At 39.0% G+C, this 17917-nt stretch overlaps 1 protein-coding gene across 1 annotated transcript in view; it reads right to left on the minus strand.

The window, feature by feature from the left end:
- The window catches only part of met (MET proto-oncogene, receptor tyrosine kinase), a 117897-nt gene extending 113590 nt beyond the window's left edge, over positions 1 to 4307 (minus strand). Inside the window, exons 1-2 of the mRNA XM_041796027.1 lie at positions 4053 to 4307; positions 498 to 1692 (exon numbers count right to left, since the gene is read on the minus strand). Of these exons, the coding sequence (XP_041651961.1) occupies positions 498 to 1691 (1194 nt within the window). The 5' untranslated portion in view covers position 1692; positions 4053 to 4307. The remainder of the gene's footprint in view (positions 1 to 497; positions 1693 to 4052) is intronic.
- Positions 4308 to 17917: the final 13610 nt, after the last annotated feature.

Below are 17917 nucleotides of genomic sequence, written 5' to 3' on the forward strand. Positions count from 1 at the left end.
TGTATATTTTTCATCAAATTGGTCTGTATTGGTTTCGAAATTTGACATTACCAGCTGCTTACTGGGCGCAGAACATGTCGAGCCCAGCAACATTTCTTGATTTTAAAATTTGGCCCAGTTAAATCTGTAATTGAATGGCCCTGCTGTAGAGGTTGCCAACTGCAAACACTCAACTGGATCAATTCAGTCTCAAACAGACAAAACTGGACCTGAAAGATACACCTTTTTGAATGATCTTTTTAAAAAGTATACATAGAAAAGCTAGAACTTTGTAGAAGTACAAAGAGAAGTTTCAACCTAAATCCTTTACATTTTTCTATGAAAAGGACATTCATTACTCTTAGACAAGATCTGGCAGTAAATTTCCAAGGTGTTTTTCTGACCGTTGAGGAAAGAGTAATATTTGCATTCACCTCCAGAAAACACAAATGCAAAGCAGAGCAGAGGAATACAATAGCTGCCTTTACATGGAACCCCCTCCCCCTCTGAAGACTCACCACATTGTAGCAGGACTTCTTGTCTGATCCTGTGAAGTGATACGGATCTACCGTGCTGCACCGCTGCATGTACATCTTGAACATGTTGTTGATGTGTTTCAGCGACATGATGCACACGGCTGAGTTTGGCGTCGGCTCCGGTGAGTTCGGCTGCCCTCTGGCGAAGGCAGCAAACAGGACATCATCATCTTCCTCCACATTCAGCTGCCTCTGCAGCTCGACGTCATTGCCCACCTTGGTGACATGTGCTGCCTGGAGGATGTTGAACACCTTTACGTCTTCCGTGAAGCGTCGGCGCCTCTTGTCAGTGCTGATGCATTCAAGGGGCATCTCCACGTAGCGGCGTATGATGAGATCCGAGGAGCACATGCGGACTATGCGGGTGTGGTAGGCCTGGGAGTCTTTGCTCACCTTCTGCACTGTGAGGAAGTAAGTGAACGGTCCACTGTGGAAGGAGTAAACGTATTTCAGGTAGTAGTTTCCACGTAGAGAAGGAATCAAGTCCATGTAGGAGTGGTTGGAGAAGAAGGTGAAGCCATTTTGGCTCGTCTTCATCTTCCGTAAAGAGATAGTGTGAGGATGTGTTCCACTATTGGATATGTTTCCTGTTATGATCTCAGAGTTCCCGACAAAGAACTTGATGACATTGCTCTCCACGTTGAGAACCTGCGATCCAGAAGGACTGACCACAACATCTGAGTCACTAGGTTGACCCTTGCCAAGCTTGACCTTGTCAGCGAAGCAGTAGACCTCTTCGTCTACAGTTTTCGGGGTTTCATCATCGTCCAGGACATGACGACGGCATACACCATTATCCGCCGAGCCACAGCTGTACAATCCCTTATCGTAGATGTTCTCCACCACCAAAGCAATGTTGTGGTTGTCCACTCTTTCACCATCTGTTTGCATCAGTTTCCGTCCACAGGTCTCGTTTGCAAGCGCAGGCCCCGTGTGGTACTCTGATAGCTTGGTGAGGTTTGGAGCCAAAGCGTAGATTCTGTTCACAGCACCGACGTAGATGATCCCGTCAAGCATCACCATGTTCTCTATGGGGAAGTCAGCGGTGAATATTGGGAGCTCGTAGCTGACGGAGAGGTTGAGTTTGCTGGTTTCAGATGATTTATCACACTGGCTCTGCGAACTGGGGCACAAGACCCACAGCAGCAGGACAGCATGGAGCAAGCAGAGATTCATCCTGCGCCAGAAAGAAGAGACATGAAAAAGAGTTAGTAAAACATCTCGCAGGAAAATCAAGACCTAAAAATATTTGTCATAGATGTCTTTGAATTGATGGTTTAAATCATGTGGAAAGGGTGATTTGCTGTGCTGAAAAAGGGCCACTGAGGAGAGGACATCAAATTCCCTTTTTAGACTCATAAGTAGAACTATGTCAGAGCAAAAAGTGGGTTTACTCACTTCACCACAAGCAGTGAAACCATTCACACTGAAGTGAAAGGAGGCTTTATGATGACACAAAGCTTCAATATCAGCCTCTTAATCATCACAGTTTCATCTTCTAACTCCACTGACCCTTGACAGACCAGTACAGCGGAACCTGGGTGAGCACTTGTGTGGTGCTCACCAGTGACCACAGCGAGAGGCACAACAGTGAATCACCTAGAGAGAAGCCACGCTCTGCTGGGCGACTCAACCACGGGTTAAGTTTAGACAGCAAGCGCCCCAAGGGAGGGGAGACAAACTCAATTAAAACAAAAGAGGCTGGAGGGAGAAGGCAAGGGGGACCATGCTGCAAAATGATAAATAACCCAAGCGGCTAAATGGTAATCCACAGGGAGATGCTTTTAGCAGAGGGAAGGAGGGAGGGAAGGGGAGCGACACCAGAGAATTTGCAAAATGAACATTTGCATGCTCCCTATCTGGATGTGGTTTTAACACGATTACACATGTAAACCAAAACAAGGCAATAACATCCAGTAATGCAGGGTTTTTTTTTAAACTAACCACAGTGATGCATAAACTGTGTATGTGCACAGTTTGACTTATATGTACATATCTCATTTTAAATGGGATATCAGGGAGAAAATGGATTTCTGTATTTTGTTGTTAAAGGAAGGGCTGCATAATTTTACTGTTATTACAATATGAGCTTTCACAATGAACATATCACAAACAAATGAATTTATAACAAAAATTAAAAGCCTTTTTTTACTTGACATGTGCTCATTGTACACTCTGAATCCACTTAAACATTGGTATATCTTTCTTTGCCAAAGCCATGTTACATGAGCATTCATCTATGCCCTCTACTGACTCCAAAACTTTCATTCCAATCATGTATGAACTACTCAAACTTGCTCCAGCTTTGGAAAAGAGCTTTAGGTGCAACCATGTTACAGAGTCACCTATAACTTGCATATTGTAATAGTTTTGTGGATCTTAAAGCCAGAATAAAGGATTTTTTTTTATCAAAGTATGCACACATTTGAATGCTGAATGCTGCAGATTTGTCAGTTGATGCAACCTTTGTTTGTTCTGATCTGTCGTGTGCAATCTATGTGGAACTTCTCGTGCTGCTGTCTTGGCTTATAAAGGAGGTTTTTGTTTCTCCGTGGGAATACTCCTGGTTAAATAAAGGTTAGATACTGTAAAAGTATCCAGTCAGATGAAGAGAAAGCTTGCTATCAGCAACCCTAAGTAATGTTGTTGCAAACTTAGGGGTTGAAAAATGTGAGATATATTTTGGTTTTATTTGGATAAATGTTGCAGACAGCTACAGTTTAAGTTGTAATGGACCTTTGTCTCTTAGTTTGTGTGCTACACATAAAAAGTTGAAAACTAGTCTTGTTCATTTTAGCCTTAGACAAATATAGACTATAAGCAAAAAAAAAAAAGAAAAAAAAAACATGATTTCATGCATATGGGCATAAATGCACTCATGTCCTCATTTAAACCTACAAAATATTCACCACATCTATTTAGAAAGACTAAATGCTGCATGAAATATCAGAAAAGAGACGAAATAGCAAAGCCAACCTTTCCACTACAATTCAGAAAGAATGGCAGACACAAAGTCTAGTGAAAGTGCCAAAAATTAGAATTGGTCTAATGCAACTTTTGTAAAAGGGTATAAAGGTTAAAAGGTGAGTTGATGTAACCAAAACAAGTTAAAAGCCCATCATATAGACAGTTAGGTTTCATTAGGGAAATACTTGCATGAATACTGTGTTGTTTTTGCCCTAAATTATGAGTAATAGTGAGCACATTACTGCGCACCTGCACCGAACACAATACACGTAACTTGGAGCGTCGTCACTGTGTTTTCTTAAGCACAAAAGGCGATGGAAAACAGTGAAAATGTTTTCATTTAGGAGGAAAATGACTCAGAGTTTAAAGTTAAAGAAAACACACATAGGAAGGTGGTAAAGTGGTGTTAGAAAAAAACTGGCTGTGATGTTGAGAGAGAAGAGAGAATGAGAAGTTCAAGCCAGGGATGGCCACTTTTCTCTGCGCTTTTACGCACGAAAACTCGCTTTGACAACGAAATAAAGAGTAAAAGCAAGAAAGTGGAAGCACAGTCTAAGATTACTGACTCACCTGTTAGCAAGCAACAGAGTCAGACGTCCTCTTGATTCAAATCATATTCCGCTTCTCTATCCTTGAGCGGGACTTCTTGACTTTAAGTCCAAACTGATCGCTGGAGAATCTTTCTGCACTCCTCCGCTGAGACAAAAAAAAAAAAAACTTCCACAAGGAAAACGTCAGATCTTATTGTTCTGAATCGGACTTTCCTGTTTCCCAGGAGTTTCACACAAGTCCGTAGGTCTTTGTGAGGCACAACACTTCACTGACTGAGTGCATCCAGCAGACACACGCTGCCACTGCCGCTCTCACATCCCAGCTCCTCTCGTGGCGCGTCAAAGCCCCGCCCCTTTCTCCCCAAAAAACACTCCGTGACGTATCCAGGTGCTGCTGTGGACTTGAGATGAGTAATTAAAAACAGTTAGAGTAACACACATACAGGTAGCCTAGTAAAGCAGAGGAGTAAGCTGAGCAAACAATAAGCAGTAAGTCATAGTCCCTATTTTTATCACGTGACATGCAGACACAGAGGATGAATCACAGTCAAAATGCTTTAGTTTTATTGTTTTAATGTTTTTATATCGTACTTAATGGCCTAGTTAACTTGAATAACTTGGGTGATATCTCTTAATTAGCTTGAAATCACCTTAAACGAAACTGGTGTATGCTAATGGGTAATATATCGAACTATATTGACTTATATTGGTATATTTTAAAATGAATTTCAGGGTCATTTATGGCTATATAGTTTCTGTTGAAAATGATTCAAAGGATAGAAAAGATAATGCTCAGTAAAATATTGTTTATATTTACAATGACTAACATTATTATACTTAATGATTAAATTGGGGAGTTATCACTTTTTTATTATTTTTGATCTTATTGAGTAACATTTTTATTAATGGTAAAAATTAAACAACATTGTTACGGTAGTAAGCGGAAATGGGAGGTAGCGAGGGTTTCCCTTTTCTTAACCAAGGCCACCCATAAAAGGGGGCAAAGGGGAAAGCTTCCTGAAGCCCCATTTATATGAGGGCCCATGGAGGCTAGAGAACTTACTGGAATAAGTGCAGCAACGTTACAGGTTCCACATGCATCACTTGCCACTATTAACCTTCATGTTACTATTTTTTTTAGCGTAATTACTGCTTACTATGTCTTCCATGTGTTTCTACTCACATAGGAATGCATTTTGAGCCCTTGTATCATTATCACTCTGCACTATCTGCCCCCTTGGTAAGCTGATTTGTCATAAAATTAGATAAACCATCTTAATACGTGGTTGTTTTTCTTGGTAAAATAATTACTTATCCACATCATGCAGGTATGTAATTGAGATACAAGTCACGTATTAAGTAATTTATGCTTTTTTTGCTGTTATGCTAAAATTATAGCTCCACATTTTTTGAGCTTAGTAAAAAAAAGAAACACTACCAAAAATGTTAACTTTGCAAAGCAGATGGATATGGCCATTTCCTTGTTTTTTACTGGTGAATCCATCTTGCAAAGCTCCCATCTGAACCATTTGGGCCCGGTTAAAAAATGACAGGACCAATAAGTGACGAGGGGCAGTACTTTCAGGTACGGCAGATTCGTGACGTAAACCAGCAGCAGCAAGAGTCCGTGCAATTATGGCGGAAGAGCTTAGTGTGGATGCTGCTAAAGCGCCAGTTTTATCAGAACTTAACGGCATTTCTTCATTAAAAGAAGAACAAAGAACAGCAGTGAGTTGTTTTCTTTTCAAAAACGACAAAAGTCGAGTACTTACATGTCTGTAGTCGCCATGTTTCGCGTTATTCCCTGTGCATTTCTGGAGCAAATTACATCAAGAGTGGCTGTAAAGACCTAATATGCTTCTTTTATTATCAGGATTAATGGTGCGCTGGTGTCAAAAGTGAAAACTTATGCCTTGTTAATCACTAGAGAACTGATATTTACACACTGACTTCATAAAGTCAAATCTAACACTACAGCACCCATTTGGTCAAATTTACACCAGGCTGTTATTCAGTTGTGTTTAACTTCATATTTATGCAATTTTACAGTCCTGTCAGTCCTGATTTTTCCTAAAAGTTTATTTTGTAACACTGGATGTCATAAAAGATTGTCTGCAAGACTCCAAATTTCGTGAATTGGCCACTCATACCAAGAACTGCCATCTATTTAGCTGCTCTGCTTAATCACAAATCATATATCAACATCAACGTGGATCTCACAGGCAAAAATAGAGATTCATGAGTGTAAAATTTCAATAGCTATGCTGAGTGCTTTGAGTGAAGAAGAATTTGGATGTGATAGATCATCATCAGCGATCTAGTCCTCTTTTAGTTAATGAGCTGTTCATTGTCTGTGTTATATAATAGGTCTTTATCAGTGATGTAAATGAAAAATCAATGCACTCTCATAACAGGTCAGTTTTACCCACTGGCTGTTTCAGGTATTTATTTGAGCTCAGAAATTAACGTTTTTGCTGGTGTTTCTTTTTGGAATCAAACTGTTGTATTCTGTACACATTTTTTATCAAGCTGCAATCTTTGGTGTTGAAAAATGAAGCCATGCAGAAATGCCAAAAAAACCCTGCAGTTCCCTGCAGAAGCAGAGTATGTCACATGTGCACACCATGTTAGAATATTTACAATAGAAATAGACATGTTTACAGCCTGGTTGAAAAAGTGATTTTGATCTGAATAGTTCATGGATAACAGGATAGGAGTAATTAGATGTAATATGACTCTAAACCAGCATGGTATACCTGTAAATCTGAAGGGTGAGACCTGGCTTTTGTACCTTTACCTTACATTATGATTGTATGTTTTTGCAAACCCATCCAGTGTGAAGGAAGATCCCTCCCCAGTGGTAACACTTTGAGATTAAATAAAGGTTTATAATGTATATTGACAGTTTAAGGGCTCTCTGGAGTGATGTCAGAGGTAACAGTGGTGTCCTCTGGGAAATCAAGGTGTTAAGAGTAGAAAGGCTGATGACTTTGAATAGGTCTCAGGTCTCTGGACAGAATATAGCCTTTCTGTTGTGACTGTAAAAAAAGAGGAGAAAGGAAGAAACCTTTACTCTGCACAGACTTCTAAAATACTACCTATGCCTAGTTTTATGAGGATGTCACAGATTCCACCACACTTGAACTCCCGCCTCCCGTCTGTCTGGTGAAAGCCTCACACGTCAGCGCGTTGGTCAGAAAGTGAGCGCAAACAGCCGCTGTGCCGCTCTCTACCTATTAACTCTCCATCCACACCATGTTATCAGGGCTTCCAGTCTTCATTCCTACTGCCCTCCATTCAGGATGTGGGACAAAGGCTTTTTTTTATGCTGGCTACTGTGATTCATAGCTGGGACCCACACACATACACACACAGTTGGTTTAGCCTTTATAACTTGGCTCATTATTCATGGCTGACTGAGCCGTTTTAACATGACAAGAAGTAGTGTGACTCACAGGGGTGCAGGAGGAGAGTCAGGTGGAAGCTGGAGAAGAAAGGCTTCTCTTCTGTCTCAACTTTTACTTCGGTTTTGTTGAATCTTGTGTTGTTATGTTGCCATACCAATAAGTTTCATTAGAAATACAAAGCAAATTACACCCAGCATGTAGGGCTGGGTAATAAATTATTATTATCCAAAATTGACATCTTAACATTTTTAGCTGAATGGTGATAGATGACATATATCTGAAATCTCTGGTTAGTTGTTACAGTACCAGAATTATATAATTTGATATGATTATGGTAAAAAAGAACACCATACTGGTACCTTTGATAATTGATAATAAAAATGGAAGTCCTCTGGACCCAACATGGGGTATTTTTTTATTTTTAATTGTAAATAATTGTTTATAAACTGTAAAAAAGCATTGGCAACATGTCTATATATTGAGGTTTCAACATTTTTTGTATTCATGAATACCATGTGCTATAAAATGATAAAAAATTTCCATTAAGTGTGCCGGTTTAGCTAAGTGGGTAGAGCAGGTACCCATACTCAGAAGCTGAAGTCCTTGGTGCACTGGTTATGGGCAGGCCAGCCTACACAATGAGCTGGACCCCTGAAAATCCAGTGAATGGGCCCCCCAGTTGTGATGTATTTATAATATAAGTGCATGTGTGTTGCACCACTAGGATCTGTGCTAGTGTCTTGCTAACTGTGGTCTCCTTTGTTAAAAACGTTATTGGTTTGATGTCAAAATTGTTGCTACTTTTTAACACCTTTTCAATCCTTTTTTCCTCTCATTTTGCCATTTTGATCATGTTTTGCAACTTTTAATTCATTTTTTGCCACTTTAAAACCATTTTACTACTATTTTTCCATTTTTGCCACTTTATATCTCTTTTTGAAACTTCTTCGCCGTGCTATTGAAAAAATTTGACACTACTTGACACTTAACAGCTTTTCGCCACTTTCTGCCACCACTAATCTAATTCTGCCACTTTTGCAACTTTCAACCCATTTACACTACTTTTTCCTGCTGCTTTTATAACCTTTTTTGCCATGTTTAACCATTATTTAACCCACTATTGATGCTTACTGCCACTTTTAAACCATTTTTGACACTTTATGCTATACATTGCCACCACTTTTGAAACCTTTTGTTTTCCACTTTAATCCGTTTTTATCACTTGTTGCTGCTTTCATCTTTTCAGCCACTTTTAACACAATCTCGCTATTTTGTTTTTGTAACTGGTTACCCATTTCTGCCACTTTAAACCAAGTTTTTGACACTTTTTTTTTTTAACCACTTTGAACCACTCTGTCTATGACTTCTACTTTATTTTATGGCACCCTGATGTCTGGCATTACTTTCCAATTGGTGTAGTTTAAAATGTCCATCAATATTGTTATCATTACTTTAAAAAGGACAATTCTATTTTACTCTCTCTTTCTCTCCCCTTTTTTTCCCATTCATTGGTTGTGGGATCAATTTGCACCCCACCCCATATTTCCTGCCTCTCTTCAGCTGTCATGTCTGGATGGGGGCAAAAAAGCCCAGAAATAATCGGTTACAAATCCCAATTAAGACTGATCATTGGTATTAAAAGTCAAGAAAATCAATGTTCTTATGTCACATTTTTGACTGAGAAAGAGAGAGAGCGTTGTTTAAATTGCACAAATAAGTTGGCGACATTTGACAAAGTGGTTTGAACTGACCTTGAGCAGACCCATCCACGGAAATTGCAGTGCCCCTGAAATGCCTTTTGTTAACCCTCTCTAGAGGTAATTTAGTAATAGAAACCCATGTACACTGGATCAGTAGCACTATTGCCTCCCCCTGGCTGACATCTGCTTTTTTGGCCTATCTTTAATCAGCTTGTGGAGTTTAATAGAATTATTAGTTGAGTCAAATACCCCAAACCTGCACCTTTTCTTTTATGCTGACCTTACTTCATTGCTGGACAAAGTTCAACTGTCTTTAATGATAAGATTATAATAAAGGCTCATACAATTATAACTGCTTTTAAATTTTACAAACACGTTAACTCAGTGGTGAAAGGCTGCAGTATGTGCAGAATGCTGCAGCCAGGTTTTTAAAAGGTACACAGAAATTAAATAAAATATAACACACCACAAACTAAAGAAAACCCAACATAAATTAAGTATGTTAAACATGTTTTTCATATTGAAGCTTATGGTCTGAGGCTGAATCTTCTTCTGACTTCTGCTGATGATTCAGAGGTTTCCTAACGCACTCCGTCAGTCTTTGTAATCTGTGTTTGTCAGAGGAACTCTGTTTTACCTCACCTCCAGGCATTTGTGCCAAGGGGTGTGTCAGACACAGCAGGGAGTGTGTGTGTTTGTGTGTGTGATTGTATGGCCCCAGGGGTGTGTCTGTGTGGCTCCTGTGGTAGTTAACTCCATTATGGCTCGGGCCACTTTGAGTCTGGTGGGACGCAGAAGAAGAAAAAGAAGGGGAGGAAGAAGGTTGGTTGGGTGGTGAACCTCACACTGCTGGCGCGCAGCAGAATGTGGAAATACTGAAGTATGACACTCAGAGCAGGAATGATCTGAATCCTTCAGCCACAACACCTGCAACACTACATCGAGATTCAAGCTTTTTAACTTTTCCTCGTGTTTTTGTCCAGGCTTGGCAGGAGCTGAGGAAAAATATGAAAAAGACAAAAAGAAATAACAATGTCCACATGCTATCTGACAAAAACAACACTAAAACCAAGTGCTGTAGGAGCAGAAACAGGGAGGAAAGCAATGTATAATGTAAGGGAAATAAACAAAGTCGATAAGCCATAAAATCATCGTAAAACAAATATATGACAACAAAGCAATCTTTTCCCTCTAGATGCAGCCTGTTTATAGCAGTTTGTAAGTGAAGACATACAGTTGGCAATGAACAGATAACCAGGAGAGCCAATTACTTACAAGAGCAAAATTGCATAAAAATAAACCAACAATTAAAACTTCAAACGTTTAAACTATAAAATGAAGTCATACACTAAAAGTAGGGTTATTTCTGTGATTTGTGGATGTAAGGCTGAAAGACCTTGACCTTTTGACCTCCAAAGTTTGACTTGCTCATTCTTGGGTCAGAGTGGATATTTGTGCAAAGTTTGAAGGAAGTACCTTGAAGAATTTTTGAGATTTGCATTCACAAGCAAGGGATGGACATGAGGTTTAGTGACATATCTCCAAAATCCACCCCATTCATCTGTGAATTAGAGTAGATATTCATGCAAAGTTCGAGGAAATCCATTAAAGAGTCCTTGAGATTTCTTGTTTACAAGTCAGGGACGCACATGAGGACTGATGACCCTTGACTTTTGACCTCCAAAATCTGGTCAGATCATCCTAAAGTCAATTCTATATATTCATATTTTATTTGTACTCCATGCCCGGTCTTTTAATGCTCTTATACATGGTGAAATAAAGAAACTAGGTGTTCTTGTTGACCCCCTTTTGCCTTCAGAACTGCCTTAATTCTTCATGGCATAGTTTAAAGGTCAAGGTCTTGGAAACATTCCTCAGAGATTTTGGTTCAGTTGCTGCAGATTCGTTGGCTGCTAATCCATAATGCAAATCTCCCGTTTCACCACATCCCAAAGGCGCTCCACTGGACTGAGATCTGGTGACTGTGGAGGCCATTGGTGAGTGAACTCATTGGCATGTTCAAGAAACCAGTTTGAGATGATCTGAGCTTTGTGACATAGTTCATTATCCTGCTGTAGTAGAAGTAGCCATCTGACGACAGGTACAGTGTGGTCATAAAGGAATAGACATGGTCAGCAGCGATACTCAGGTAGACTGTGGCATTCAAATGATGCTCAGTCGGTACTAAGGGGCCCAAAGTGTGCCAAGAAAATATCCCTGACTCCATTACACCACCAGCAGCCTGAACCATTGATACAAGGCAAGATGGAATCATACTTTCATGTTGTTTATGCCAAATTCTGATCCTACCATCTGAATTAAGACTCAGGACCAGGCAACATTTTTCTGATCTTCTATTATCCAGTTTTGATCAGCACATGTGAACTGTATCCTCATTTTTCTGTTCTTAGCTGACAGGAGCGGCACCTGCTGTGGTCTTCTGCTGCTGTAGCCCATCTGCTTCAAGGTTTGACCTGGTGTGCATTCAAAGATGGTATACTGCTTATCTTGATTGTAACAAGTGGTTATTTGAGTTTCTGTTGCCTCTCTATCATCTTGAACCAGTCTGCCCATTCTCCTCTGACATCAACAAGGCATTTTGTCCACACAACTGCCGCATACTGAATATTTACCCTTTTTCGAACCATTCTCTATAAACCTGAGAGATGGTTGTGTGTGAAAATCCCAGTAGATCTGCAGTTTCTGAAGTTCTGGCACCAACAATCACATCAAGTTCAGAGTAACTTATAACCCCTTTCTTATTCAGTCTGTTGCTCAGTTTGAATTTCAGCAAGTCGTCTTGACCATGTCTACAAGCCTACATGCATTGAGCTGCTGCCATTTGATTGGCTGATTAGCTATTGGTGTTAACAAGCAACTGAACAGGTGTACCTAATAAAGTGGCCACGCATTAGGCATTGAAACTATGCCATGAAAACCTAAGGCAATTCTGAAGTCAAAAGGGGTCCAACCCAGAACTAGCAAGGTGTACCCAATAAAGTGGCCAGAGAGTGTACTTTTGTGTCTTATCTGAGTGACTTTTTAGGCTGAAGGATACACCTTGCAATAGATTTGACACAAAGATAAACATGTTAATGTGAAATCAAGTGATGAGTGCAGTGGTTACTGGGTGCCTTTTAACTAGGAGTTCTCTATTTCAACATCCTCTTTGGACAGGAAGTAGCTAGACAAAGAAAGCTCTTTCCATTTCATATTCATTTAACTTGAAATTGTACTTTTGCTTTACTTTATAAAACACCTTGATTTTTTTGTTTGCAACTATCTGACGCTCTTTCAAACTGAGAGACTCCTCAATAACCAACTATTACAGAGGCAGAAATGATAAAAATGTATACATACTGACAGATTAAGATACGTATTGTAATAAGTTTGAGGTCAGTTTGATGAAAACATTTGTACTTTCCCAAGAATACGGCCATTTTTTACTTATGTCCTCTTATTAAACTCATCATTTATCATTTACAGCATAAAAACATCCATTTCTCATTTCAGTAAAAGGGTGTATGTAATACAATAAGATAAAATTGGAAGTAATGAAGAGGTCAAAAATCAATGGTATTAGAAATAGGCACTTTTAATTTGATTATTTTCTGTTAAATTGTAAAATAACTAAATAGAAGCCAGGTCTGATCACCTGTTAGAGGAATACAAGGGGAGGAAGCAATGCATAACTAACTATAGACAGTCCTCACATTATTTTAGCCATGTTAAGTGTGCCTGAGTGATCACTTATTCTTGCTTTGTGGTCATTTACCTGACCCTCCAGATCCTGCACCCATTGCTTCTGACTTCTTTGGCGCCATCTACTGGTGCTTTCACTGAACATTTGTGCTCCTCATACACATAAAGGGAGCTTAAGGTCAGGCTGATTTCCTCTCCACTGAAACAGAAAGTGAAGACACTAATCAAAGAGACAAAAGAGAGTAATTATCAGAGAGGAGCAGGCTGCACTCTGTCTTGATTTTACAATCTCTGTTGGTCTATCCTGTGCTCCTAAACTGGGTCCAGTGGAGGTTATTTATCACCTGCAGGGTCAATGCAAACCTTGGTTAACTGCTGACCAGGACAGTAAACTCTGATTGATGCTCCTGACCTATCAGAGCCCCCCAGATGCCTGCTTCATACAGTGGATGGACTCTTTATATACCTCTCAGCTGCAGCTTCTTTAAGCGGTGATAAAGTGTGTGATGTCTTCATCACTCAGCTGCAGAGACCATCTTCTTTTTCTTCAGCAGGAGCTTTAAGTTACGTGACAGATAACGACGGTTCATTAGAGGTGATGGGTAAACAGGAGGTCAGCAGAGGCTTTTTGTGGATGCTGTTATCTGTGCTCTCATACTCTGAATATGAGAGTGATGAATAAATATATACAAAAGAATGAATGAATAAATTAAAGTATGTGGATGTGTGGGAAAAAACTACATAAATCAGAACAATAGACATAAATTTGTAGATGTAAAAGGTTTTATATCAAATGTACAGATGTAATCTGGATGACCATCAGCATCTTTGTCTGTCTGTGTTTGTCTCTGAGGCAGACATGTACAAAAGAAGGAGAGACCAAGTTCAGATTGTCCATTACTAACAGATCTCAAATGCTGTTGGAACACAAGGGATTTTTAGCATATGTTTTTCCATCTAATTAACAAAGAAACTTGAATGTTTGTGTAATTGCATACTGTGATCAATCTGCATAAATTTCCAATATTTTCCCTTTGTGATTAATTAATCAAAATAAAGCCAGAAGTCTGACAGCTCTGTAAATAGATATAATGAATCAAGAGTAAACACCCAAGTGTTTAATTGAAAGGATATATAACATGAATGGATAAATGCCAGAATGTCTGACCAACTGACTGACTGAATGACTGAATGAATAAAATATGTGGATATGGGGAGAAAGAACTTATGGATGAATGATTAAAGAAACAAAAATGTCAATAATTAATGAATAATTTAATGAACATGAATATGTAAAATGAATGACAGACAACCTAAATGAACAAATAAATGTATCAACCAACCAATAAAGGAACAAACCAATGAATGACCAAACAACAAATTATTCAATAACTGAAAAGGTAACACAAATGAACAAACAAACCACCCATCAAATCAACCAACCAGTCAACATAGGAACAAACGAACAAACCACTGAACAACCAGCCAACAAATGAACCAACGACCAATGAAAGAACAAACCAACAAATGAACAAATAATTGAAAAAGTAACACAAATCAACAAACCTACCAACCAACAAACAAACCAACAAACGAATCCACCAACCAACAAAAACACCAACCGACCAAACCAATAAATGAACGAACCAACCAGCTAACCAACCAACCATTGACAGAACCAATAAACAAACCAATGAAAAAAACAACAAAACTAAATGACCAGGGAACCGATAAACAAAGCAACAATGGAACCAATGAACAAACTAACAAGGGAACCAATGATCAAACCAACAAAAGGAATCAACTAATCAACGAACAAACACACCAACCAATGAAACACACAGATGAATGAACAAAGTAACCAACCAACCAACCAACCAACCAACCAGTGAGGTCGTTGGTTATTTATTAATGAACCAATAAATAACCAACTGACAGACCAACAACCAAAACCCAAAAAACAACCAAAAAAAAAAAAAAAAAACCAACCAAAAAACCAACCAACCAACCGACCAACCAACCAACCAATGAGGGAACCAGTGAACAAACAAACCAATGAGCCAACCATCCAACTGAGGCAATTAATGGGAAAACAATTGAACCAACAGAATAAACCAACCAACCAAAGAACAAATTATCAAACATACATACAGACAAACAAATGCACCAACCAACCATAGAATAGAGGGAAAAGAATACATAGGTGAATACCAAAATGCAACGAAAATAAATTAATAAATGAACTAATACAAACACTCAGAGTTTTATGTACTTCATGGCAACATTTCATAACATTGTGTTGGTAATGCAAAATATAATAAACTCTTCCTCAAATCTTTTTTTGCAATCACCCAGCCTGTTTAAGGCCTTTACACCCACTGAAAAGTGAATTTGGCATTTGGGAGGAATAAAGTCTGCATCTGTATTTGCTGATTTAGCAAACTTGCTATAAAGTCATCATGACGCATGGAAGAACAGGGTCCTGATGACAGAAATGACACTGTTTTTCAAGGAGCTTCTTAAAGTTTGAATGTATTCTTTAAAAAAGAAACACATTAACTCTTGTCTAGTGAAGAGTTAATAACTTTCAGCCAGGTGTCTCCTTTATGATTAACAATAAATGTTAAAACTGAGCTGATAACATTCACCAGGGAGTGAAATTTGTTTCATTTATCTCACTTTGTTTGACTTTCTGGGCTCTTCTCAGTGTCTACTAAGATTTTGTACTTTTCAACAAAGTATTTTTCTATGCATGTTCAGCACACAGATAGCCACTCTGTTTCCTACAAGACTGAACCTTTCACCACCTTCTGGTCACAGCTTGTCAGTCATCAGACGACCCTGCAGGAAGGGTCAGATAGACGTCGTATTTTCATGTCTGCCTTCTGATCAGTTCACCCATCTTTATATTACCTGTCTGTTAGATAAAAACACTCATAATGAAAGAGGAAATCAAAACAAAAATACCTCATACCTTACAGGAAATGGTTTCTGCAGCAGACAGGACAGAGAGCTGTCAGTCACCAGTTTCTATCAGTCTGATCGTAACAAAACAGCACAGCGTATATCAACGCCTCAGAGGCCATCAGTGGAGCTGTGGTTGTAATAAAGAAGAATCTGTATCATCTCTGGAAAGGACACACATGGCACACATATCCCAGAGATGCTTCAGAAGATACACAGTTCACAGGATTTGATGAGGTGAATCAGCTGTTTAGACATGGTAAATATTTACATGGGTAAATTAGTTTAATTAGCTGAAATAAATCCTCATAGTAGCTACATGAATCTATATATGGAATTCAGATTATGATGCTCCAGCAGTGCTATTAAATGGACAACATAGGCATATGATACTCTGTCTAATGGATTCAGACTGTTGTAATGATTTTCTGGATCTCTCCGTGATGAAACACAGTTGGTAATTTCCTCTGTAGTTTTACTTGACAAATTACAAATGATTGATCCACATGGTATTGATTACACACATCCTCCATGATGATTAAAAAATTATCAGAAATCCCCAGATAAAAGTAATCTGGGAAACAGGTCTTAAATCAGCATTTCCAATACAATTATTGCCATGATTGGGGTTCAAAATGCCTCTATGGAAATCAAAAGGGGACATCACTGAGGCTACAAAGATTTTTAAGATTTTCTTAAAGCACATTGAATCCTTGTCTTATAAAGTGTTCTACAGAAACAAATTTAAATTGACTTTATGTAGCCTGTGTTTAAGGCTTAGAGGCTGATAATGGACCATTTTAGGAAGGAAAATGAAGTTGGCATCAACAGTCATGTACTGCCACTTTGTGCAATGAGAACCGCAAACAAAAGAGGCCGATATGGATGAATTTGGTAAAAGTGCATTAAAAATTTAAGTTAAGTTTTAAGTATGGCTTCTCCATAATTTGCCTCGTGCCTCAGGCTAACAAAGCTTAACCTCCTCCACCCCAGCATCCTCCTTTATAGCATAAAGCTTGTTGCATCCTCATTCAGATCCATGCTACAATGGATTAATTGCTTTTGAACTAATTTTATAGTAGTCAATACAGATTGTCATGAATGTGTCTATCCATATGGGGGTTTCTTGCCATGCGTTCCCTGGAAAGTCGGTGCATGCTGTTTGACTAACCTAGGGAGCTCTTCTCCACCAGGTAAAACCGAATCTCCATTTGCGATAAATTGTTAAATGTCTGACTAGAGTGTTCCTGAATGAACTACCCCTTATGCTACAGTTAACACTAATGTCAGACTGTCAAAAACAAAAATCTAATTTGACAAGATGGTATGATGAGCCAACATTACAAAGCTGATTAGCTAACTTGAGCTAACATGTAGAAGATTTTTCTGCAAGGGGATATGCTACATGATGTAACCAACACAATCTCTGAGCTTATACTTCACAGCAAACTTTGTTGCAACACTTTGCCGCCTTACCTTAGAACAAATGTAGACAACCTTGTTAATCTTCATCACACTGAACGGACTGTGTGGTCTACCACATAGCTTGATCCAAAGGAAACACTTTCTGTGTTTATGTGAGGTTTAGAGAAGCCTCTCAGGATACCTTGCATCAGTGTTGCCTTTATCATGTGCACATCGTTTGACCATTTTTCTTGTGTATATTTATGGTTCCTATTGTTTCCTCTTGCACACAATCAGTCTGATAGGATCTATGCTACCAGTCAAAAGCATTTTGATTGCTTACCCGGATACTGCATTTGCTTTATGTCCTATTGTTGTTGTGTTTCATTGTACTACAATTAACAAATAACTTGAAATGTCAGAATGAGAGTTTCAAACATCCATGAATATATTTTATTCATCTGGGAAAGCTCCCATTGAAAGTGTTTGGGAAGAGAAGGATTTTTTAAAAAAATTCTGTGTGGTTGGAGGAACATTCTGTCCGTCATATACATGACAGGCCAATCAGAGAGACAAGACAAAATCCCTTTGTAAGCATGCGCTTCTCTTGAGCTGACAGGTTACTGCTGCCATAGATTGTAAAGGCAGGGGGAGACGTGCAAAAACATCCTCTCTGCCGACACAAGCTTCTGATGTGGCTCTTTGCT

The sequence above is a fragment of the Cheilinus undulatus genome, linkage group 9, assembly GCF_018320785.1.
Source record: "Cheilinus undulatus linkage group 9, ASM1832078v1, whole genome shotgun sequence".
Taxonomy (NCBI): domain Eukaryota; kingdom Metazoa; phylum Chordata; class Actinopteri; order Labriformes; family Labridae; genus Cheilinus; species Cheilinus undulatus.